Genomic DNA, 24956 nt, shown 5'->3' on the forward strand with positions numbered 1-24956 from the left:
CAGACGGGTCACAGACAGACACTTAAATCTTAGATTACTTCATCTTAGCTTCACTGCACTGATGTGCTCTGAACTGGAGTCTGCTACTGTGTGAAGATGCTGTAAAATCTATTTTGTCCTTTTGTACCTACTTCACATCAAGAGAATTCAAATAACAACCATTTAAAGGCTTTTACCGTGAAGTAGCTACATGAAATGAAGCTTTACCCAACAAGGTCTCACATTAAGTGCTCAACTCATCGGTAGAAAATAACAAGGTGACATCTCTGTGTAGATTAAGAGCTAATTATAACACATCTGAGGCCATCCATAAATTGACCCTGAAGGCTTGTTGCAAAAAATGACTTGAACATACCACAAAACCAGGGAACATGAGACACGAGTTCAGCAGGTCAAGGGCTGGTTCGTTTGAATGGCCTCCTCAAACGGTGTCGACAAATGTGTCCTACTTTCCCTAACTTGAAGTGGTCCATCAGGAGCATCTTTCATATCCTCATTTATCTCATTATTTATTTTGCATAACTCAAAGGAGATGTTGAATCCTATGTTTATCATTTTGCAGGAATAGAACAGCATGCTTCCTTTTACTTGTAAGACTTTGGTTTGGTATGACCAAGTTTTTCAACTATTAAAAGAAAACCAAAGGGTTTCCAAACTTTCTTTCACAAACATTTGTTGGATTTGCTCAATGACAACTTTGTAGAATTTATTCCTAAAAAGATGCAACACTTTAAGGATTCAAACTCGGTGAGTACAGTAACTTCTGGTGTCTTGTGCACCAGCACCAATTATTTGAATGATGGTCTGACACACTGATACACCTTACTGATATTCATAGTTTTAGTCTAATTTTCTAAGAAGTACACATCTCAGAAGTGCAAGTGTAATAAATTAAAACTATCCCTATACACCTCTCTCATACATATCCCTCTAAGGATCACAAGTAGACTGTTTTCAAATCTGTGCCCTTCACTTGACTGCAATATTATTTGAAATATTTTTTTGGAAAATATGTAATTTTGTGAAACATCACTATAAGTGAAACAAGTCCCCCTTTGGTTGATTTTTTAGTGGACCGTTTGCATGTTACATGAGTTGTAGCTTTCTTCTCATGAGGCTAAAGCTCCCTCTAGTGACTGCAGTCACCATGACAGCCTGCTCTCCTCCGTCCTCTTGTGTTTAGTAGCTCTGACCTGGTGTGTGTGTGTGTGTGTGTGTGTGTGTGTGTGTGTGTGTGTGTGTGTGTGTGTGTGTGTGTGTGTGTGTGTGTGTGTGTGTGTGTGTGTGTGTGTGTGTGTGTGATAACAGCTGCTCACCTGTCTGGGCTGCTCGACCCCTCTCTGCAGGTCTGTCTTCACCTTGTTGCCGGGGTGACTTGTAACCTTGGTGACAGGCTGTTTAAAGATGGAGGCTGTTTGTCTGATGGGCAGAGCTGTGTTCAGGTCTGGTTTACCTCCCTGCAGAAAAGAGATACCAGTTAGTGTGTAAGTGACATGTCTCCTTTTTCTTCTCCTTTACTTCCTTTTTTAACTCCTTTGCTCCCTTCCCTTTGATCCCCTCTCTTTCTTTTTTTCCCTTCCCCTTCCATTATAAACATGCTGTTGGCCTGTGTGTCTGTTGAGCTGAAAGGGTTAAATCCCGGCTAAGGTGTCACAGATGTGTTTTCTCTTAGAGCAATGATGTGTGAAGAGCCACAGCAGAGACTTACAAACCATGTCAATCCACCACACACACACACACACACACACACACACACACACACACACACACACACACACACACACACACACACACACACACACACACACACACACACACACACACACACACACACACACACACACACAACAAATGATGCGGATGGCGTTCTGCTCTATGTTTTGCAGATCAGGCTAGAGTAAAAAGAGGAAGTCAGCAGGACTCTCCTCCAGCTCACCAGGTTACCTCAGGTCATGATGACCAGATGAGCATTCCTCACTCATGCATTAACTTCCTCCTTTTTCGTTTCACTCTCTGCTTCCTAATGCTATACGAAAAAGGATATTCTCCAGACTCTGTTTGTTTGTTAGTATGTTACAAAAAACATAGAGATAATTATAAATCTTCAGGCCTGATTAGCATAAAATGTGCAGAATGGCTGCAAGAAGGAACATAACACATCTTAACCTGACTCATGAGCAAGAATAAACTGAACAAATCAAGTTACAAAAAACTATCAAAACATCTGAAATGTCTTCCGTGTGTCCATTCAGTGTTAAATAATATTTTTTGCTTTTTATGATGAATATGAATATTTAATGCTAACTAAGATCTAGGTGATATTATCATTATTATCGTTATTTTCTACTTTAACACACATTTTCACATTTTGATTTAACAGATATGGGGCTTATAAACAGTTGTGATAACTCCATAAACAAACTGAAAGAGAGAAGGGTCTGTTCAGTAAGAAACAATGCACTGTAGGATCCAGACTTTTTCCTCTTTTACAATTTTGTTCTTTATGATTTTCTATCCTTTTCTTATCAATGCATTTACTGAAAGTAGATGAGATTAGATGGGTCAGAAATCGGGAAGAGAGAACAAAGCATAACATGCACTGCTGGAAGTATTTACACACCAACACTTTGCGGATGTTTCTACAGGTTTTAAAATCCTGGGAGCGGACTTTTGGCCTGAGCAGAGGTCTGTGCCTTCCGTGTGTAATTTTCGTTTCACTTTGTGTGCCTGCCTGTGCTCTCACCTTGGAAGAACACCGGCTCAGTTTCTTGTTTGTTTTAAGTTGTTTTGTGATAAATTGCAGCTCTGTTTCATTTAGTTGCAGGAAGTTTGTTTGTTTGTTTGAGACAAACTTCTCTGAGTTTCGGGGACTGAGGAGTTCCTGTCCCTCCGCTGTGCAGTGAGAGAGGAGACAGAGCTGCTGTTATCTCTGGTTCAAAGCAGAGCAGACTGCAACACAAACACACATGCATACTGCACACAGGCCTGACCTCTCTCTCCTACACACACACATCAAACACAGGAAGAACGCTCTGACCTGAGCGGTTGGGGCTGATTATTGCAGAAGCTCTAGTGGGAGAAGTTCTAACACGACCAGAGGAAATCCTCGTTTCTGAATCACAGACAGGATTTAGTTTAGCAGGTTCTGCACCAGGGCTGGATAAGGGATATATTTCATCTCTGACATTTTTAACTGGACCCCTTGTTTGCCATCATTTAAAAAAAAATCGTATTGAATTTTTAATATATTTTTTATGTTGTGTCTAGAGTACAAAATTTGTAATTACGTTCGATCTAAAGCAGAACAATGATGGAGAGATCAATGTGTGTTTGAAGGGCGCACATAAGTGTCAAAGTTGTCGCTGTTGGGTCACAGTTTAAAACTTATACAAGAGTGTGTCTTGAGGACAAATAACCTTACTTATTGAGTTGCTTCCAAGTGGCTTATCGTTTGGGATGAGTATTATAAGCTTTTATTGATACCAATGCCCTTATTGACTTTGCTTATCGACCCCATTCTTTATTGACTCCCTTATCAACTCCTCCTGTGAATTTTCTCTGCACAAAAAGTAGCTTTGGTTTTCTGTACCAACAACATTTAACCGAGTCTATAAGTAAAGGAATGTGGTCACTGGATCTGGATATCTCTGGACATAAATAAATCAAATAGGTAAAAATCGCAAAAAAGCCATCTAGTGTCTCGAGGTGGCTACAGCAATAATTTAAGTTGTTTGGAACATTGAGCTTGCCGTAGTTGTGCTTAAGTCAGTCACAAGTCTGCACGTAACTTTTTTTTTCTCTTTCTGCTTGGAAAACATTACCCTGTCAGTATCTTAACATTTACAGTTTTCAGTATATGTTAGCATCAAGCTAGCACAATCTTTCTATATTGTTTTTGGTAAATTTGGAAATGTATAACATGTTGAAGGTAACTTCAAGCAGAAAATCCTGAACCACAGATTTCTTGGGTAATTGTGATCCATCTGCTAAGTTCAGATAGCTTGGCTGAATAATCAACAGGTCTGTCAGCTCTAGCGAAATGTAAAGAATCAATAGGCGAACTGTTAAGCATACAGGCTAATGGTGTAGATGGATTGAACCATTTCTTATCAATTCTTAACAGGAACTGGTTTTGGATACCCATCCCTAATTATCATGTTGTTCTGGATCCTTTCTTACCCTCAGATGTATGTCACTTTTATTAAAAAAGAGTCAGCTAGAGAAACATTGAGCCCCTTTCACACACATAGAATTTTGGGGATCTTGAGCGGTGGGGAAAGGGGGGAGCTTTCAGGTGTTTTGTATCCTAGGCTGTTGTCAACACATTCGAATTGAGTGCTCAAGTCTAAGTGCTGATATGGTTGTTGGAAGGATTTGTTATGAAATCAGCAGCATTTTGCTTTGGTAGCATCTTAATATGTGAAGACTATTAAAAACCTTTTCAGTTCAGAACACACATCATAATAACAGCCTACCTTTCTCCGATATGCAAGACCTTACAAGATCCTGTCAGCTTGACAGGAGATCTGAATAATACATATATCTGCTGTGTCATGAGTATAAACGTACAGAACACATGTCCCACGGAGAAAGGCACAGCTTGTTTCTTATGTTAGAGGGAACGCTTCAGCAGCAACACCCAGCATGCATTTTCCTCTCAGGAAATGTTGTTGAAAACTGGTTTTGTCATGTGACTCATCATACATTAATGCACATACACAGTGATTTTAATGTTGTATCTCATTGTGGCTGAGATGATTCATGGTAAACAATAAAAATATCACTATCTCAGGCTGAGGTGAATTCAACTTTTTAATTTAATATTTATTTATTTTTTTATACTTGCAATGCTGTGTTCATGTCCAACATGGAAAACCCTTCCACACCCTCACAGTCACAAGGATAAGTTTAGGTATTGAAACATGGCGCAGTTTGATTTTACATGAATCGGTACTCGGTACTACAGACAAGATTCAGTTGGTACCTATTAAAGTACCTAAATCAGTGCCCATCCCAAGTTAAGACCAGCAGCCATCATTATTCACCCAGTATTTCTCTAGACCAAAGACAGTGCAGGATCACATATTCATGCACATAAAAAAAAAAAACACTGCCAAAGCAAATGATTCTGAAAAATATGCCTGGATTTGAAAATAGTGGATTATTTCCTGTATCCTTTTTTCCTCACCTGTGATCAGATCAGCCACGTGGTAAAACAAGTATTTGCCAATTAAAAGTTCAAAGTCTGATTTGACAAAAACGCAGACAGCGTTGCACAGACGTGAACAGCCATAATGTTATCCTCGTCAACACTACCATCATTGACTTCATCAAAATAATCTATATTATCAGTAGAGGTAAGGCAGGTATGGTTAATTTGAATAAGAAGCTATTAAATAAATGCTATCTATTTTTGTGTGTGCACAAATTCTTTATGCTGACGCTGCATAATTCAATGAGTCAGTGCCACAGTTCGGTCACACCGGTTAAAAAAGCTGTTTCACAACCATCTGAATTGGAACAAAGTCTTGTCTACCAGGACAGGACATGTTTGAGTTAACAAACCAACAATGTGAGAAAATTAAAAACCAAGTCATTTACAGGAAGCCTGAGCCACACCTTTAACAGTCAGACGAGTGTTCATCTAGGACCTGCTGGGAGCAGTCAGAGATTATAGAAAAATATTGTGGCACTGGACTGGAGTAGTACAACACAGTTAGGTAAATCTAATGCTATATGAATACAGAGAGTAGAGGAAAAACCACGGAAAGTGCAGCGGTAAGTGGGTGTTGAATCAGTCCCAGATTAAACTCTTCCTCTCTACTGAATGAGTGTTTGTTCAGTATCCTCTTGACCTGTGAATGTGTTGCAGGAGGAGCTGTGTTAATCCTGTAATCTTTTAACACAACACAACCCAAGCAAAGACTGAGCCCCGCCTCTACAGGTGTATGTGGTCCATCAGTGTTACCTTAGCCAGGCTGAGCTGGTCATGTCGAAGTCTCTGTTTGTTCTTATGCATCTTCCCTGGCATCATCTTCCCAGTGCGGAAGTCAAAACATCCCAGATCCACTGTGTTTCCAAGGTAACGGGACAGCTGAGGTTTACTCCTGAACTTCTTACCTGATGGACTGAAGAAGGAGAGAGTCAAAACATTACATCTACCTTCATCCATAAAGTGTCATTAATACATGAATGTTTGGATAATTAGAGTCAGTGTCTGTCTCTTTCTGTCACTGAATAAGTCTTTAACCTGTCTGACAGTTACACTCGTTATCAACACCGACAGCTTCACACTTCACCTGTCTACAACAGTGAGCAGCATGATAGGCTGGCCTGTCAACAAACTGGCCCAAAAGAGAGACAATCTGATGTTCACTGGTTATTATTTCTTTAGTGAAAAAAATGCCTAGTTGTCTCACATATCAAAAAAGCAGCGATAACATTTAAAAACAGTTTCCCATTATATGCCAGTGACTCCATGCAGAGCTCACTTTTACTGTAAAGCTGGCTAAAGTTACTTATCTAAATAACATTATAAAAAAACAGGGGTCAGCTATTCAAGTTTAAGTGCCAAAAAGAATGACAGCCCTCACAGAATAACTTTGATAAATGTGCAGGTTAAGGGTTTGTCTCCAGAGGCAGCACCTGTTTTCAATACAAAACCAATTCGACATTATTGTCGGTCAGCATCCCATACCCCAAGACATCTTTGGGATCAACTGTTTTTGTCAGAACACTGGTTATAATATTATGGAGGTAGTCGTCTTCTCTGTCTTCTCTGTCTTTGTTTCTGTTATGGATAACAGCTATAGGGCACCTGTCAGTAGGGCTGAATGATTTTGTAAAATAATCTTATCTAACTGTGACTTTTTTTTCTAATATTGCAATATTACAATTGCAATTTGGGTAGCGGGCAATTCTTTTCTGCATTATTCACTAAACACAAACTATAAATCATTCCATAGTATGACCAACACGACAAAGGATACTGTCAACATATAAACAATTGTTTCCTGTGGGCCAGGCCTACATGTTATGATGAAATGGGATGAATTGATGCATGGCTTGATACGAATAACATATCTGTATTAACTGTTACAAACACAGTAGAATATTGATTGATTGATTTAACCTGGCCTCATGGACAAATGCAGTGTTTGTGATTTAAAAATTGCGATTGTTTTATTAAATTGCAATGCTGGTTTCATTTGATTAATTGTTCACCTCTACCTAGCAGTCACGTGAGCTGAGCTGTGATCAAACTTGCAATATCTTCTTCATATTTTCTAAACATTTTGCCCAATGCCTGAGAATAGCAGTAACATTTTTCTAATCCAGCAACCCAGCTTATAAAGAAAGACTAAAATGATGGATATAAATTTGAAAAAAGAATTGATTAAAAAAACGTATATACATTGGGCATAAATCACAACTTGAAATTAGTAAAACAAAAAATCTTGATACTTAGATCAATTGATGTTTTCATCCACCCCAAGTAATTTTTTTTTGTTTTTCTTTTTCTTTTGATGCTGTGAAAGTTTGTTTTTTGGCTTGCCGTGTGGTTTCTGGTCTTTCTACAGTCAGCCTCAAGCTGACTCTTGGAAAACTGCAGATTTTTGTGTGGCTTCACTTCTCAAAGCCGTAGCTTGTCCTTTGGTTGCGACTTACAACACACAAACATCTCTGCTTTTTTTTCACAAATAGACAAACTTTTTTAAAATCATTTTAAACTTTATCAAAACAACAGAAATCCAACTCATTATGTCTATCTGAGGGTTCCAGAGTGTGTTTCCTCATCTGCTATCTTGTCGTAAACATTACTTGGAGGCTTTTGCAGCTTGCTGTTGTTGTTGTGTCCTGCCTCTAGAGACTCGAATACCCAAGCCCGTCATCCAACAGAGCAGACATCACACAGCGTGGGATGTGTGGATAAACAGCTTGAGAACATTTCTGAGGTGTAGAATGTGTGAAATAGTGTTACTTACTAAAAATGTCTACAATGTCTCTTTAAGAAAAAGAGATTTCTTAAACATTGCAAGCATAAGATGCATTAAGTGGGAGTGGTAAGTCAGGGCTGTGATCCTGGAGGGCAGAAAGTTTCAAACAGCAAAAGTAATGTGGGATTTTTGTTTATTTTCTCATAATAATAGACTGATTCGCATATCTGCACAGAGAGGATGTTAAAGGAAGTGTTTTAACTGTAGTCCAACCTGGCTGCACCTTTAACCCAGCATCTGTGCACAAACTGCAGAAGAGTGTCAGGCAACTCCAGGATCAGACACCTTAGAAGTGCACCATCAGATTTAACTCTTTTATCAGTCTCTCTGAAGGGCTAGGAGTGTTACTGGTCCTCACAAAGATAGTGAAGAAGAACAGACACACAGTGGTTCAGCTGCCTCTGACATGTAGGTCAGCAGCAACGCAGCAAAGATCAGAGGCCGAGCGTGTGTGTGTATTGTGTTTCATCTTGCTTAAGCTCTTCACTGTAGCTACCAAAGAAACTCTTTTTTGTGGCTGTATTTCTCCTGAAACATTGTGGAGTCATGGGAATCAAAGGTTACGACAAATTGTGGGGAAAGATTCAGATAAACAGCATGAGTCTGCAGCAGAGGCCTGTGCAGGCTGCTGTTTCAGGGTGTTGCTGCTCTTCCAGTAAGTCGACCTGCTGACTGGTCCTCTTACTGGAACTGATGAGTCACATTTCAGGGCGAACTGAAAGTAAAGCCGAGTGTCTGCCCTCTGAACGGCTGCGTCTCCTTCATGTTCAGAGTTCAGGATGTGACGGCGCTCACATGTTTCTGTCTCTGAGCTGTTAATCTGATCTCCGCCACTGATCAACAGGAAGAGAGCGCATGCTGCCTCTGAGAACAGCCGACAGCTCTCCGGCGTCACCGCTCCACCACAGACCTGAGCTACAACTGACATCATTTCCTCGGCTGTCTAAAAGAGAGTAAAGATACACAGTCAAGAGAATTTAGGACTCTGAACTAAACTTTGATCTGGATTAGAGAAGAGCCGTGCTGATAGATGATAAAAATAAAACCAAACCAGAATTCGAAACCAATAAGTAATCACTCTGTAATGAAAGGAGTTAGGCACTTAAAGAAAAATTTCCTCACATCGTCAAAGTAGGGGTCATACATAAACGCAAACGTCTGGATCTGTTCACCCTGACTTTTTTCTGCCAGCCTCCCTGTAAACCATCTGTGTAAAGTGGGGGTGAGCTGATGTGTGAACACAGCAGGAACATTCACAACCAGCGAGTGGGCAGTGGGATGACGTTGTTCACACTTAACTGAGTTTCTCTGCCTTTTACTCGCTTCATTAGCCTTCCGTTTTCTGCTGTTGTGTCTGTCTTGCATTAATTTCCTTAAACATGTTGCAGCCATGCAAATGCAGAAACAGCTTCTTTTCCACCAACTGTTGTAAGGATGTCTCATTTGTTGTTGCAACAAATTTAAGAAAACAGATCCTATATTTAATCGTACTTTTTCTTTTTTCATGATAACATTTAGCAGGATGCAAAGTGATGAGGCAATAAATTGTTCTGTGCAAAACATATAAACAAATAAACTCTGATTTATTACCTTTAGTTAGCTTACAAAAGGTGAGCAGATGCTGGTGTAATGTTGCTAACTTGCCAGTGGCAAATTTTATATTAATATTTACTGCCATAAGGCTCTACTGCCCAAGTTGGTGGTGCTAGCTAATGTTAGCCACACTCCATAAACCCAGTTCAACATAATTAAACTGCAGACTGTGGCCCTGTGTTTGCATAGAGTGTGTGAAATATGGACGCATGTCATCTGTCTGTTCCAGAAACAGTGAAATGAAGGCAATCCACGGATGTGGCCTTATTGGATATGATGCAGGCTTTGAGCTTCCTCTCAAACAGCTATAGGGTGCCCGTCAGTCACATGAGCTGATTTGTGCCTCTGATTGGACAAAAAGATAATCATAGTATGTTCTGAACCACTAGGTTAGAAAAAAATCACCCCCGTTCAATGTGTGCTGATACCAAAATTAGCATTTCAGACCCAAGCTGTTTTTTGAACCAGGCAGTCAGTGTGTTATTTAATGCTGTAAATGTCAGTTATTTGGTTTGGTGTTAATGTGTTTTTTTGTATTTCTGCAGCCAGCCTCAAAAAGATTCTCAATGAACAACAACTTTTAGCACTTTTTCATAGACTTTTTACTACACCCTCAGTGTTTAGGTGTTGCAGAGAGTACCCACGCATGCTCAGGGAGAGCACGTGAAAAACTCCATGCAGAAAGACACCTGCTCAGCCGAGGATTTGGACCAGGAACCTTTTTGCTGTAAAGCAACCCCATGCACCAAAGTGTAGCCCACCTTTAGAATAGTCAATCAGAATTTAAATTTCCATTTGAACCGTAAAATTAGCAACTCCAGCAAATCCGAATAGTATACACCAAAAAGACCCACTTTTTAGATGAGGTTGTGGGCTGTGTCACTGAAAATAAAAGGCAGTCAGTGGATACAGGCCCTTTACGTGCTGTTCAGATACCATCTACATGGAGCCATGCCTTAACGTAATTGTGCAAGAAAAATAAACATACTTTTCAGATTAACATAATGATACTTCTCTTAAGGTGCAAATTAAATGTACAGAAGTGAATACAGAATGAAACATGAAGTTCAGTTTCGGTGGGTTGAGATGTGGGAACTCATGACCTCAGCAGTAAAACTTAGCCTTGGATGAACAGTCAGCTTGTTAAACACCACAAAGTCAATGTGGGAGCTTGGGAATATCACTGACATATGATATTTATTGGGATATTGTTCTTACCACAACTGTTACATTGTAACCCTGACAGACACTGGTCCACACAACACTTTCTTCTCAGCTTTATCAACAGCAGTGCGTTCACACTGCTAATAACAGCCTGAATGTGGGACAAGTAAGCGCAGGCTGACTAATCGATCATTGTTTACTCTGAGGCTGATTGGGACTGATCGATAAGTACCTGTAGTAGTAGACGTCACTCTTCCCTGCGCTCAGCCCGGACTTCCTGATCACTTCTTCTTTCTTCCAGCCGGGCGGAAGAGCGGGACAGTCCGTCCTCTTCCTCTCCATCTTCTGTCACGCAGAGATCCCACGATTATTTGCTGGTAAGGTTGACCGATCACTCAGTAAACCCTGCGGGGAACACGCAGTGTGGTGGTGAACTCGGCGGAGCGGCAGCCCGGGCGGACCCACGTCACGGAGGTTACGTTAACGGCGGCTCAGCCTCTCCTCCTCCGCCCCGGCTGCTCGCGGTGTTTATTCCGGGTTAAGAAGAAACAAAAACTGTCCCGGGTCACACTCCGAGCTGGACCGGGCTGAGCTGAGCTGCCTCCAGGTCCGGGCGTAGTTCAGTTCAGCTCCAAGGAAATCCAACGGCTCATCTGATCCGATCTGAACTGTACTGAACTGGACCAACGGCAGTCTGTGACGTCTGCGATATCACACACACACACACACACACACACACACACACACACACACACACACACACACACACACACACACACACACACACACACACACACACACACACACACACTCTCTCTCTCTCTCTCTCTCTCTCTCTCTCTCTCTCTCTCTCTCTCTCTCTCTCTCTCTCTCTCTCTCTCTCTCTCTCACCCTCACAGAGATCGTCTAATAAATAAAGATGTGTCACTCAGCTGGAGTCCCCAAAAAATTACGTTTTACTTGTGGCCAACGAGAACCGAAAGTGCCAAAGGCTCCCCCTTGGACCATGGTCACAACTTTACAAATATACACCTTAAGACGTATATAAGTATACAATATTATCATTAATTATTATTACTATTATTATTTTGGCTGAAAGTGCACCATGATGTAGCTAAAGAGGCCAATGTGAAGAAGCTTGCAGGGATATACCCGCTGTCTGTTCTCATGAAATTAGAAAAAAAAAATTAAATATACATTTTTCTCAGTATCTATTTTTAGATAGGGATAGCTATTACGTTCTGTATGTCACACGCCAAAAAATCCTTAAATTGTCTTAAAACTTAAAGAACACAAAATAACAAACTAGTTCCTATATGCCTCTTTGTGGGAAGAGTTAGTTAATGTCTTGTTTCCAGACATTTATTTCTTTTTTTCGCACAAGTAATTGCCTTGTATGTACAAAATAATTGCATGAAAAACTTGTTACATTTAAGGTAATAACATTGTCTATAAGATGATGGTGCACAAAATATAATGTACTTCTTTGCATATAGCCTGCACTCATAAAATCACTTTGTTGGTACAAGTTATTATCTAACAACTTGTGCCCCCAAGGTAACTTTTTTCTGCAAGAAAATAATAATAGAAAAACAAGTTTTTTTTATAATGTATAATGTCCAGTTTTGACTAGCTTTAAAATTCATGACCACCACTTACCATATTTGAAAGTGAACCAGAGTGGTAACACCTTATAAATAACACGTATGATGACACATGGGACCCCACGTGACTGCGTCTACTGTGATTCTGGTATCTGGACTTTGAATCAGAGTGATCACTCGTGTCATTTTCCTCATGTCTTGCCGTGCCTCCGCTGACGTCATAGGCCGTGGGTTAAAGGGGCTGCGTGAACTCTGGAGAGATGACAGATAGTGGGCATGGTCGGATTACTGGTCTGGAGGGTCCGTTTTATGTTATCTGTGCTGGTACAAAAACGTGGAGGAACAGCTATGGGACAGAAGAAGCAGTTTTTATAAAAGTGCTAAAAAATGAAAACAAGCTTCAATTTGGACTTTTTGTCAAGTTTGAGTTTGTGTTTAGAGGAGACTAGGGCTGAATTTCACACTTTTTACTATTTGCTCATTGGTATCACGTTTTAAAATAGTCAACCCTGAAATAAGACACTTTAAGTTGTACATATAATTCACTTTTGTGATGAGCTTTGAGCACTAACCTTAAAATTCTTTTAAATTTAAGTCTAAAAACCACAATAAAATATCTCTTCATCTATTTAAATTTCTGCATTGCTATTTTGAGAATGTGATTATATTACCATGTTGTGCTCACTTTTTGAACCCATCAGTGTACTATTTGTAATTAGGAGACATCAAGCAATTCACTCGATTAGTTTAATGAAAGAGGCAGTGTAGAACTTATTTTATTAACATAAAAAAAAAACAGACTCAAAAAAGGCAAGTGGTTATTACACAAATATGAAAAGTTTTGAGTCTGCAAATATATGTGTATATATTTATGGACATAGAAGGGGCCATTTAAATCATTCAACCTGTCACTACTTAAGGTTCATTTCATGAATGGCAAATTTATATATTTATCTATATATTTTTTAATTATTTGTTCTCCTTTTTAATCTACCATTTCCGCTTGACTCCAGGAGGGGGCGACGTTGCACCTATACGTTTGTTCGCCAACCGTCCGAAAAACCTGAGAATAAGTCCACCAAACGTCGCACTGATTCCAGACCAGCTAACTCTGAGTTAGCTTCACCCGGGAGTCTTGAATTCATTTGTTTGGAAAAAACAGGCAACGGTCTCCATCAAATAGATACGACTGCAGAAAGAGGAAAAAATTAAGAAACATTTCTGGATAAATGGTAAGTCCTGTATTTGAATTTGGCTAACACTAATCGATTCGTGTAACTAAATGTAGCTTCATGTTCCTGTATTAGACGAGTTGTGCTAAGTTTAGTGAACGTCTGTACACAGACTTACCTGACTTACATTAAGTTGTTGATATGTTGGTCTGTGTGGTAAAAGTCATGCAAACTTTGTAACAGCACTGAAATACCACTAACGTTACTTTCAACTGTATGTTATTAGGTCTTTTAGACAGTTTACGGCAGTGATTTACTTGTGTTTTGGTTGCTGCGAGCAACTTGTTGGTGAGGCTTAACGCGTTGAAGCAGTGTAAAATAACGTACAAAGCATTCAAGTAACTGCAGCTTGACACCAATGAGCTAGTCCTGAAAGTAAGGTATCGCAATTTTGCCACATAACTTGAAAACATTCTGACAGACGTTTTAATTTGGTCAAAATGATATTAACAGTTGTATCATGGGTTTAGATTCTTTTCGACAGTATGAATTTGACAAGCTCAGTTGTTGAATAAATGGGCAAACGAAGATATAGGCAAGGCAAGGCAAGTTTATTTGTAGAGCACAATTCATACACAAGGCAATTCAAAGTGCTTTACAGCTAACATAAAATAAAATCACAATAGGCAAAATAAAATCATTGCATAAAATCACATCATAAAACATTAAAAATGATTAATTAAATTAGAAGAGGAGAGTGCAGATAAAATACTTTCAGTTGTTGTATGCTATGCTGAACAGAACTGTTTTCAGCCGGGCTTTGAACATTGTCAGAGTTGAGGCCTGTCTCACATCTTCTGGCAGACTGTTCCAGATTTTGGGGGCATAAAACTGGACTGAAGCCTCACCGTGTTTAGTCCTGACGCTGGGCACCAGCAGGAGACCCCTCCCTGAGGTTCTCAGAGACCGAGTTGGTTCATATGGTTCTAGCATGTCCAAGATGTACTTTGGTGCTAGACCATGAAGGGACTTGTAAACAAGCAGAGCTGTTTTAAAGTCTATTCTCTGAGCCACAGGAAGCCAGTGCAGAGACCTGAGCACTGGACTTATATGGTCGTATTTCCTGGTTCTGGTCAGGACTTAATCTTAATGTTTCAATTGAGTTTTGGCACATAGATGACCGTACATAGATGACCGTACTTTGGAGCAGATATTCTTTTGATGAAAACTGTTTCTTATTTAACTGTTGTTGTATCAGGTCTTGATCAAGAGCCACTGTGCCTTGACATGTCAGATCTAGATTGTCCAGGAAAACATGAAAAAAGGCTGATTTGATCATTTTCTGCAACTGTGAACCTCAGTGGAAAACCTGTTGAATAACTGAGTCTTGACTGGCAAAACTACGTGTTTTGGCTTGAGGCTTGGTCTATTGTGGTCTCAGGTTTAGGAAAAAAATATTAATCAGCTTATTATATGTTTTCACAAATGGAATGAAGGTTCCACAAATCTGAAACAACTTCAGTGTCAACACTGCATTCCTTGAAAGCATCTAAGCAACCTGTTCAAAAGTAATAATAATTAAAAAAAATCTCATGATTTTGTGATTTTTCCATTTTCAGCATGGAGTACAGCAGGCTGGTTGGGGACATTCTGTCTCCAGAGTCGACTGTGACTTCCCTTCTGTCCAGCTCAGGTCACCTGAGGAGCAGCATGCAGGCTCCTGAACACAACACCACCTTCAGATACAGAGACAAGGTTCAGTCTGCTTTTATTTTCCCACTGAGGATCCGTTTACCAGATCCTCAGTGACCAGTAGTGACCAGTAAAAAGATTGTTTACATTCTGTCAGCCCCTGTCTGCTGTCACTGCCTCACAGTTAACCCCATACAATCCTGTCATCTGACTTTTACCTTGTTTTTTTCACATGACTCTAATTTCACTGATGAAGTTCTTATTGACCCCAGGAATATGAATCAGCCACAGCAGCACTGGACGCCTACATCTCAGACTTTGAGAGAAGTCAGCAGAGTAGAAAGTCATTTACAGGCAAGCTGGTTCTGCCCCACAGTCCACCTCTGACACCAAACAGACCTGGAGTGAGCACGCTAAGAAACAAAGATGGTAGGTCATCAGCTTTGTGAAGCTAAGTGGGAATTCAACACCTGGCTTAATTTAATATGTATATTTATTTTCCTGATATTTAATGTTTTGTTTTTACCCAAAGTTCTTAGGGAACGTTTGACAGATAGGGAGCTGGACTTCCTGAGCCTTCCCATCAGCTCCCTCCATCACCGTAGCAACAAAGACAGACTCTCCATGACAACTGATGAGTTACTGTCAATCCCTCGTGATGGTTCAATGCCAGTCACCCACACCTCTGCTTTTATCCACGGTCTGTATATGCACCATCAAACACATCACCTTCACACAAAGTCTTTAAACCCATCACCCGCTCTCCTGCCTTCATCTTGTGTCTTTAAATGCATCGCCTGCATTTGCAGTTTCACATGGGGTCTTTAAGTGCACCATCTACACGTCTTTATTAAATACAGTACTTAAACCATTAAATGCACCATTCACAGCTTCAGTCTACCCAACTGTCCCTAAACGCTTCATCACCAATACCTCAGCTCATATCTTAGGTTGTTAAGCACATCACACCAACCTGCATTACATTAGAAATCTTTGAATGCATCATCAGAGAGGGGAACATTTCTTCACAATATCACACTTGGATTGTTTTACTGATAGTGAAATGCTAGAATAAGTATGAGTAACATTTCTTCGACATGGTCTGACTCGCTTATCTTACATTTCAGGCCTCATGTCCCGGTCCAGAGCCTCTCAGCCTTGCTTCACCTCCTCCAAACACGCACACAGAACTCGGGACAGACTCAGCTGCAGTCACACAGCTCCCCGATCAGACCATCCCCACCCAACTAGGACACCCAGAAGCCACAGGTTCTTGCTGTTTTCTGCACTTTGTCTTCTGATATATGCTGAATAAACTCCTTACATTACTTTTTTCTTGTAATATCCATGTAGAGGAAGACCTGGAGCGGCCATGTTGAAACCTGATGCTGATGTCACCTCAGCCAGCTGCTCTAGGGTAACTGTTTTTGATATTTTTTTCTCCTCAACATCGAGAATATTCTCTTTGTTAGGCAATGCCACAGTGTTTAACTCGTTGTCTCTATTAGTCTGCACACAGAGCAGAAAGGTTGGAGTGGGCAGACCCATCGTCTTCATTCCACCTCCCTCACTGGTTCACCAGCAACAAGTCTGAAATGGATTGCTCAGGAATCACCAGCGTGCCTGACCTGAAGTATCCACCATGGATCCAGTGCTGTGACCTCAGCGAGCCTCCACCAGTGGCAGAGTTGGAGGAGTGGGATGGTAAAGCATGCAACCTGCAACAATATTTGAACCATTTTGGCTGCAGATAATTGTGAAATAAAAATAATTAAATTATGCTTACGAGGACTCTGTCATGGAATCATTTCAATATCAAACCACCGTTTTGATTTATATGTTGGTCTTTCAGGTGTTTCTCTACCTGCACATCACAAAACAGGGGCTCCATCCTGGGTGGAAGAGTTGGAGGATGCTGGTTCTGAACAGACGTCAGCTCAGGTGAGAGAACCAAACCCTCAGTGAGTGACTGCTAAAAAGTGCTCCTGATTCAAGAAAAGGTTATTAATGTTTAAATGGGAGTTTTCAGTCGTGTTTATGCTCTGCATCAGTGGATGGTGTTAGCTTTTGTGTCATCAGGTGACACGAGTAGTGACTCCTGACTCCGCTCAGAACAGCTGTTAGATTTGGTTTGAAGCTCAGACCAAAACAAGCTAGCAAACAATACAAGGATGATCTCTCATGCTCTGTTTGGACAGTTATTGCTTAGTTTGTAGGGACTGTGCATGTGAACTGGTTTGGACCAGAGACTGGAGACTGGTGGCTTGATCAATGCCAATTCACCTCCCAGACACCAAACCCCAAACTGCTCAGGCTGTTACTCTATGTGCAGCTTCTCCACTCAGTCTTCATTAATGTACCGAGCCCTGTTAGCATGTTTATACTAGTGCTGTCAGGCAATTAAAAAATTCATCTAATTAATTACAGGATTTGTCGGCGGAGCTTGTCAATCAAAATCATGCTCGTAAACTACTGTGGGTGAGAGCGGTGTGCTCTTTGGATGAGAGATCAGTATTGATATGAGGAGAAAATGTGAGATGACAGAGACATAGCGAGACGCCGCAAGTCAGAAAAGTTCAGGCAGCTCACACTCAAACTAGGATGTGTCGTGGTAGTTTAGAGAGAAAGAGCGGTGCGATCAAGAGGAAAGATGATGGAGCTCATGGAGAGAATCAAAAGATGGAGCGACCGAGATTAACGCGATCAAAAAATTAATTTACGTTTTGTCAGATTTTTGGATCAAAAACAGGGAGAGACTTAAAAGAAGAGAGCCCACTCCTGTTAGGTAGTTTTGGTGTTTAAACATTTATAGAAAACAATATTATTTAGGTCTTGAAAGATCTTTCCAGATGCTCTGAAAATGGCTGGCAGCTAATGAGTAATGTGTGTATGTTGAGCACCATCCATAACAGGGTCAAATATAGAATTTTCACATTACAGATAATCATGTACAGTTTATCTTCTGCTGTTTCATCACTGTCTCTCAGGTCGACAGCCAGCAGACTCTTAGAGATCTGAGGCTTCAGTTTGCTGAACAGATTTCTTTGCTCACATTTGAGGAAAAAGGCTCTGACACCATGGAAACTCTTTTCAAAAGTAAGTTACACAAATCATTGATGTAAAATCTGTACCGTGTGTAATATAGGCTCTCTTTAATGCCTTTGCTGTTTGTGTTTTCCTTCTTTGAAGACAACAGGATTGAATCACTGATACAGAAGGCTGATCAAGTGTTGAACTCTCTTTCTCAGAGTTCTCGGGGAGCAGGTAGTTGTTCACAATCGGGTGAGACTCTTGCCAATACCTCTGCTTTTAGTCAATCAGGGATGTGATTTTTGAAGAAAATTCCAGATTTTCTAACCAGAGGTGACCTGCATAAGTGATTTAAATTCAGTTACTGTGATCTGTTTCATTGAAACTTTGTCTCAGCTCCTCTATTTAGTAAAATCTTTGCTGCGTGTTAAACATCATAATTCTGAATGATGTATTAATGATACCTGTGAAAATGAAGTGGAAGAAAAAATGTAGTCTTTCATATTTTTGGCAGCACTATGTGGAGGAAACGTGATAGTTATAAGTTACAGTTGTAAGTTCAAGAGATAAAGATTTTCTGTTGGCTGTTCTTATGAATTAACTGTCCTTGTCTTTTATGTTGCAGTCAGCGTCTCTGATTGTGCTAAAACAGACGTCAGTGAGCTGAACACAGAGGAGCAGCTCTGCTGGAGCCATTTCACTCAGTAAGACTTAGTAACACCTCCTAAGTTGTTAGTTCTGATGAATCATAGGTAAACACCGTAGATATGATGAGATGTGATTTGATGAACCTGCAGGGACTTGGCAGCAGCAGGAGGCATGAAAGAGGCTCAGACTAACAGAGGAGCACAGGTAAGTGGTAAATAACAGGATCAAAAGTCTCAATAGTTGTTCAGAATCACAGCTCTACCCTCTGTCTGCTTTCTCCTCCAGACACAGGGTTGCGTCTACAAGCAGCCTGGTCCAGCAGAGGCTGTGAAACAGATGCTGTTCAGACTGCAGGCAGTGGAGGCAGAGCTTCAGAGACAACACCAGATACCAGGAGCACCAACACTCTCTGACAGGTTACCGACTCCAGTAAAACAGGTGAGAACAGACACTCTGATGGTCAGATTAAAACACCTATCATCACTTCCAACCATCTTTTATATCAGGACTCTGCTGCTGTACTCTCATGTGTTTTGTCTGAAGGAAATGTCAAGGTTTACATCCAGAAAGTCAAAGATACAAACAGTACACTTCTAAATTGTATGCCGTATTTTAATTTCAAAGAAAAACAAGGCAGGCCAAAACGTTGTAGGCTGACCCCCAAGATGATCTTTTCCTGACCACAAAGGTGCCCTTAGATTTCATCTACTCTTTGGAACAATATGACCCTTTTATTGAATTTGTTAAACACACAACTGAATAGTGTCATGTTGGCTAAAGCTTGCCCTGTCTGCTCTTCTGGGGCGAACAAGACAAGCTCTGTCCAGCTGATGGTTTGTCCTCAAGATCAAACATAAGGATAATTAAAAAGTGTGGTATGTAGATAGAATGAAAAACAAAACATCGTTAATTAGTGGTTGGAGCTTTGTCTTGAACATCAAAAATCTATTTGACAAACAAAATTCCGGTTCAGCCTTAGTATGTAAACCAGTTTTCAGAATATATTTGGATTTCTTTGTTTTGCAGAGGCTTGAAACAGAAGAAGAACTTGATAGTGTTTCTGGTGGAGCATCACTGCAGAGGTAACAAATGCTGAACATATCTCATCTGATTTCTCACAGAAGGATCAGAGTGAACTGACACTGCTTCAGATTAACTTATCCTTTCCCTTCTGTATCAGCAACTGTGATGCCAGAAGTTCTTCTTAAATTTTTTCTTCAATATTTATACACCCCTCCTGCAAGCTTGGGTTGGCTAGTTAGCTATTTTCCTTTGATTTTCCATCCTCAGAGCCCTGCATCACCTGAGCCGACTGAAGATGCTGGTGGAAGAACCCAGAGAAAAACACGCTGTGAATGAGGAGAAGGATGAAGATGAAGGACGCTACTCCTCTTCTTCTGCTGAAGGACTCACTTGTGCCTTGCAGAAACCCTCCTGAGAATGAAAGCTGCTTGACCAGAGCTTTTTTCAGTGTCTGTCTTTTAATCATTTCCATCCATGTTCTCGGGCATCCAGCAGCAACCTTAAGAGGTGGCACTGAATATAAGACAGCCGTGGGTTGATTTGTTGGAAAACAAAGTTATGAGTTTGTATGTCGACCTAGTCAAGGAACCAAACCAGGCCATTTATTTGATGATCAGTAGATGATGCAGCAAAGACTTGAGTTTATGGAGCTTGGAGACAGACAAACTATTTATTCTTCTACGTTTTCCCAACATCCTTTTCAGCTGCAAAGACAGTTAGTGTCAGGTTTATTGTTACATGTGCCAAGATGAACGTCAAATCACAACTTACTGCACAAAAACTTAAGGTTTAATGACAATCTGGATTTTTTTGGAGCAAGGCTAGCAGCCCTGAGCAGCATTTGGAAGTGTTACATTGAAAGTTACATATGTATTTTATAAGCACACTAATGCTTTTTAGGTATGTCAAGCAGACATATTCTTTAAGCATGTTACCATACATCTAATTCTTTTCTGTTTAATGTAATTTTTTGCATATTTACATGCTGACAAAGGAACTGTCTCTCATCAGTATCTCCGTGAAGTGCCATAGATGTTACATGCGAATGGAAATAGATTTCTATGCCAGTCAGTAACTGTTACATGCAATGCCAACATGTTGACACCTGTTGTTTTTGTTGTAAAGGATTGTAGTATGCTAATCGTAGCCTGGTTAGTATTGTAAAAGAGTAGTTTACTTTGCTTGTGTTACAGATTTCCACAGTGACATTTTAATGATGGTTGTTTTCCGGCTTTAAGATAAATGTAAGCAAAATCTCAACATGTTAACATTCCTTTTTCACAAAAAGGGATGGCCACATAATCTAGTGCTTTATATGGATAACTGTAGCACTGTTAAACATGCAAAACATCTTTGATGATGTTTAAACATCGCACATTAATTTTCACAAAATACATATAGGTTTCTCTGCTAAATAGTAGCACAGATATGCTAAACCATTCATTGGGATAGGTTGTTGTGGTTTGTTACCTCAAAAGACGCATCAAAAGCAAAAGCTGTATGCATCAAAAGATAGATCAGCTACCACAGTGCCGAAAAAACTTGTGTTGTCAAGTATCTGTTTCAAAGTGTTTCTACCAGTTTAAGGTGCTCTCATCCGCTCTGCCCTTAACCAGCTCACATTAAAGCATGATGGGGTGTCACGACCATCGGTGTGTCCGTTTGTTTTATGAATCTTCTTTTAGAATTGTTCAGACAATGATGGAAATTTCAACTTTTAAAACCAGAAAAATAATTGCACTTAAAAAAACGAAACAAAAGCTAAATATATTTACGAATGTAACTGGCACTGAGCAATAGTCTGTGTTGAAACTTGTGAAAGTAATTTTCAGATAATCAAAGTCTGAGAACAATGCATTTTTTGCTGAAAGTATGGGTGAAATTCGTTCACATTTTTGGATATATACCGGTGTTCGCAAAGAAGAAAAGGTTTGGGTCACACTGGACTGAGTGCCTCTTTTTTTGGATGCTTAAAATCTGTATTTGAAGTCTGGTGTATACTCATCCATCAGACTAATTAAAGGTTAGTCTGCACAGTTAACACAAGAGGCCACTTTTTGCAAGGTGATGGAAAAAAATTATCTCATTAAAAAAAATTCACTACCACAACATATCAAATCACTAAAGGTCAGTGACTGAATTAGCTGATACAACATCTTGCAGCTTCTGATGCTTAAAAGGCCACGCCCCCAATTATGAAAGTTGCCATGAATGGAAATTAGCCAAAAATTGTTTCAAAGCTTGCTGTTAACAGCTTTATTTCTGCTCTGAAGTTGATGATTTTAACATGGGGCTTTATGGGAACTGACTCACTTTTGGAAACACCCCCAGTGGTCATCCGAGGAACTGCAGTTTTGGTGCTCCCACTGTTTGCTACATTAGTATTTCGATGAGGTTGCCTCTTGGTCATGTCCAGACATTTATCAGCCCATCACTCCCTGCTGATAGCAAAGTCTCCCCCTTATGATCAAAAGTGACACTCTGCACGCCATCGCTGTGACCTGACAGGCTGCTCACCACTAGAGAGTCCACCTCCACCAGTCTGACCAGACTGTCACTGCAGGCAACAGCAAGCATCTTCCCTGTTGGGTTGAACACCACCTGGTTGGTGGGATGTGGTCCAACATCCACTGTGGCCGTAGCTGATGTCGACTTCCTGATGTCCCACAAGTTGATGACTCCATGAGAGTCACAGGAAGCTGTGATGTTTCCTGCCAGACTGAAAGTGGCGTGGTTACATGGGTGGTGGTGACCCTGAAAGGTAGTAATGCAGACTCCAAGCCTGGCATCCCACATGGCAAGGGTTTTATCGGCCGAGCTAGTGAGGACGAGGTCAGAGAAGGGCAGGAAGCAGACGCTGTTGACAGAGGCAGTGTGGCGGCGCATTGTGAGACAGCAAGTCTCTGTGTTCAGATCCCACAGTTTGGCAGTTTTGTCTGCAGAGCAAGACGCCAGGGAGTGACCAAATGAGTGGAAGGAGCAGCACCAGACAGGCTGAGTGTGACCAGAAAGGGTCAACACGCAGCAGCCACGAGAGAAATCCCAGAGGCGTACCTGAAGGACAAACAAGCCAGAATCAATCCATAAGATACAGTATGTACCACACCTAGAAGACAACAAAAGGGTGGAAAAGTGTAACAGCAATTTATCTACCGTTGTGTCTCCACTTGTCGTTGCCAGTTTTGCTCCATCAGGGTGGAAACTGCAGCCAGACAGCCAATCAGAATGGCCCTCACCTGTCAGCACCATCTGACCAACCTGGCATCACAAAATGCAGGACATCAGTTTTCACTCTATGGTCTTCCTGCAGTTCTGACATGTCACCCTTTGAAAATATTTAGAGCAACATAAAAAAGAAACATTAAGATTTCTTTTGTACCTTCTCTCCATTGGCTGGCAACGCCCACAGCCTCCAGCTGCGATCGTCACTGGTAGAAGCAAGGATCATTTTTCGTGGATGGAGGTCAATGCAGCTGATGGGGAGGTGGTGAGCTCTGATGGAGCAGCACAGGCTGAAGGAACTTTTACATGGGCCAGTGCTCGCTCCAGCCAGTTGAGGGTCAGGAAACTCTGTTTTTCTTGGAACTGGAACTGATTTACTTCTGCTGTCTCTCTTGGGTTGGGATTTTTCCTGGTTCAGTGTTGTACTTGTGCTGTTTTTTAATCTGTCCTTTTCTAAAGTGATAAGCATTTTCTGCGACAGAGCTGCTTGATATTTGTCATCAAGCTGTTTGAGTGCTGGCTCAAAGGACTGCAGGTGTTTCCTCAGCTTTTTGTGGTCCTCTATCAGCCTGTTTTTCTCCTCCAGAAGTCTTCTGTACTGTATCCGGTGGAAATCCCTCTCTGTCTGCATCCTCACCAGGCTCTCCCCAGCCTTCAGCACCCCCTCTCTGAGCAAATCTATCTCCCTGTGGACCTCCTTTAGCTCACTGTGGAGGAGCTGCTGGTGTGTGAGAGCATCAGGGATGAAGCAGATGCCTGCAGATGTCATCCTCAGAGATTCAGTCTGGAGCTTCTGAGCTGAACCGTACCATTCCACCTCAAAGCTGTTCAGAGTCCGGCTCATCCCCAGTCTCTGCAGGAAGTTCCTCAGAAAGTCGTCCACCGCCTCTGGGATTTCGGAGATGATTGGTAGCTGTATGAGAGGTTCATTTAACCTACTTCTTGAAGCCATAGAGGAAGCAGACTCCCTCGTTGCCTCCTCAAAGTCCTCCTCCACCTCTTCAATCCTTTCCTCCTCCACCTCCTTCAAGGAAACCTCCTTTTCCCCCTCTGTCACTCTCTCTTTTCTCTCTTTCCTCTTTGCTGACATTTTGTCTCTTCTGCCTCTCAGTCTTGTTTACATGTTGCCATGGTAGCTTTGTGGAGAACAGCTGAGTGTTGTTGGCTCTTTTACCCTAGCAACTCTGTGACAACACTACTTTTCATTGTCTAATATAAAATCATTTTTAAGGCTAAAATTAGTTTTAAACATGAAATATTTCATGTTTACAAGCTGTTTTCTTTTTAGACTTCAAAGTTTTGTGATTTTTGTTGCACTGCTGCTGTTTTTTTTGTTTTTGTTTTAATTCTTTTTTGTTTGTTTTTTTTGTAAAACAACAACAACAATAATAATAATAATAATAAAAATAATAACAATAATAATAATAATAATAATAATAATAATAATAATAATTATTATTATTATTATTATTGTTGTTGTTGTTGTTGTTGTTGTTGTTGTTATTTATTTTATTTTATTTTATTTTTAATTTTAATTATCATTTTAAATCTGTAAACTGTTTTGTTTGTTTGTTTGTTTGTTTGTTTCTTCCTTTGAAAAAAAAAGAGGGTATGTTACTTAATTGGTCAAAAGGTTAGCCAGTCAGCCAGTTAGTATATTTACTAAGTTAAATATAAAGTTTTTTTGCATAAAAGTAAATAAGTAAGTCTTAAAAGCATTGTAATAATATTAATAATTATAAAAATGATGATGAAAATTATTGTTTAGCCAACATTTTGACCCATGCTGGAGTGAACTGTATCCCAGAAAC

At 40.5% G+C, this 24956-nt stretch overlaps 3 protein-coding genes across 5 annotated transcripts in view; 1 reads left to right on the plus strand and 2 right to left on the minus strand.

Moving 5' to 3' along the window:
- Positions 1-11461, minus strand: part of mbd2 (methyl-CpG binding domain protein 2) — a 30423-nt gene extending 18962 nt beyond the window's left edge. The window contains exons 1-3 of the mRNA XM_074691211.1: positions 10987-11461; positions 5969-6128; positions 1317-1457 (exon numbers count right to left, since the gene is read on the minus strand). Of these exons, the coding sequence (XP_074547312.1) occupies positions 1317-1457; positions 5969-6128; positions 10987-11096 (411 nt within the window). The 5' untranslated portion in view covers positions 11097-11461. The remainder of the gene's footprint in view (positions 1-1316; positions 1458-5968; positions 6129-10986) is intronic.
- Positions 11462-13386: 1925 nt separating this feature from the next.
- On the plus strand, positions 13387-21559 carry cunh18orf54 (chromosome unknown C18orf54 homolog). 2 transcript variants are annotated; one of them, XM_074691027.1, is made up of 15 exons: positions 13387-13590; positions 15150-15285; positions 15495-15651; positions 15755-15922; positions 16350-16491; positions 16576-16639; positions 16731-16926; positions 17075-17163; positions 18210-18318; positions 18412-18504; positions 18878-18956; positions 19050-19104; positions 19186-19338; positions 19927-19982; positions 20191-21559. In XM_074691027.1, exons 2-15 carry the CDS (start codon positions 15151-15153, stop codon positions 20336-20338), a joined length of 1644 nt encoding a protein of 547 aa, XP_074547128.1. In that variant the 5' UTR covers positions 13387-13590; position 15150; the 3' UTR covers positions 20339-21559. The 2 variants fall into 2 exon arrangements, with proteins under 2 accessions (XP_074547128.1, XP_074547129.1); XM_074691028.1 differs by having other exon boundaries at positions 18412-18486.
- spag16 (sperm associated antigen 16) lies at positions 20493-24328 on the minus strand. 2 transcript variants are annotated; one of them, XM_074691026.1, is made up of 4 exons: positions 23303-24328; positions 23077-23181; positions 22237-22977; positions 20493-20627 (listed from the first exon to the last, which is right to left on the minus strand). In XM_074691026.1, the coding sequence occupies exons 1-3, from the start codon at positions 24233-24235 to the stop codon at positions 22330-22332; spliced, it is 1686 nt and encodes a 561-aa protein (XP_074547127.1). In that variant the 5' UTR covers positions 24236-24328; the 3' UTR covers positions 20493-20627; positions 22237-22329. The 2 variants fall into 2 exon arrangements, with proteins under 2 accessions (XP_074547127.1, XP_074547126.1); XM_074691025.1 differs by having other exon boundaries at positions 22237-23181.
- Between the last annotated feature and the right edge of the window lie 628 nt (positions 24329-24956).

Source organism: Halichoeres trimaculatus, unplaced genomic scaffold (assembly GCF_033239565.1).
Source record: "Halichoeres trimaculatus isolate MK-OKI-2021-1 unplaced genomic scaffold, fHalTri1.1 fHalTri1_scaffold_16, whole genome shotgun sequence".
In the NCBI taxonomy this organism is placed as follows: domain Eukaryota; kingdom Metazoa; phylum Chordata; class Actinopteri; order Labriformes; family Labridae; genus Halichoeres; species Halichoeres trimaculatus.

What these genes read in the sequence shown, in the direction of transcription:
- spag16 (XM_074691025.1), bottom strand. Translation starts at nt 24,235, where the DNA reads ATGTCAGCAAAGAGGAAAGAGAGAAAAGAGAGAGTGACAGAGGGGGAA. An exon ending in TGCCAGCCAATGGAGAGAAG is followed by an intron (nt 23,182 to 23,302) that starts GTACAAAAGAAA and finishes TTGTGATGCCAG; the next exon opens with GTTGGTCAGATGGTGCTGAC.
- cunh18orf54 (XM_074691027.1), top strand. Translation starts at nt 15,151, where the DNA reads ATGGAGTACAGCAGGCTGGTTGGGGACATTCTGTCTCCAGAGTCGACT. An exon ending in AGGTAGTTGTTCACAATCGG is followed by an intron (nt 18,505 to 18,877) that starts GTGAGACTCTTG and finishes TTTATGTTGCAG; the next exon opens with TCAGCGTCTCTGATTGTGCT. An exon ending in TACCGACTCCAGTAAAACAG is followed by an intron (nt 19,339 to 19,926) that starts GTGAGAACAGAC and finishes TTTGTTTTGCAG; the next exon opens with AGGCTTGAAACAGAAGAAGA.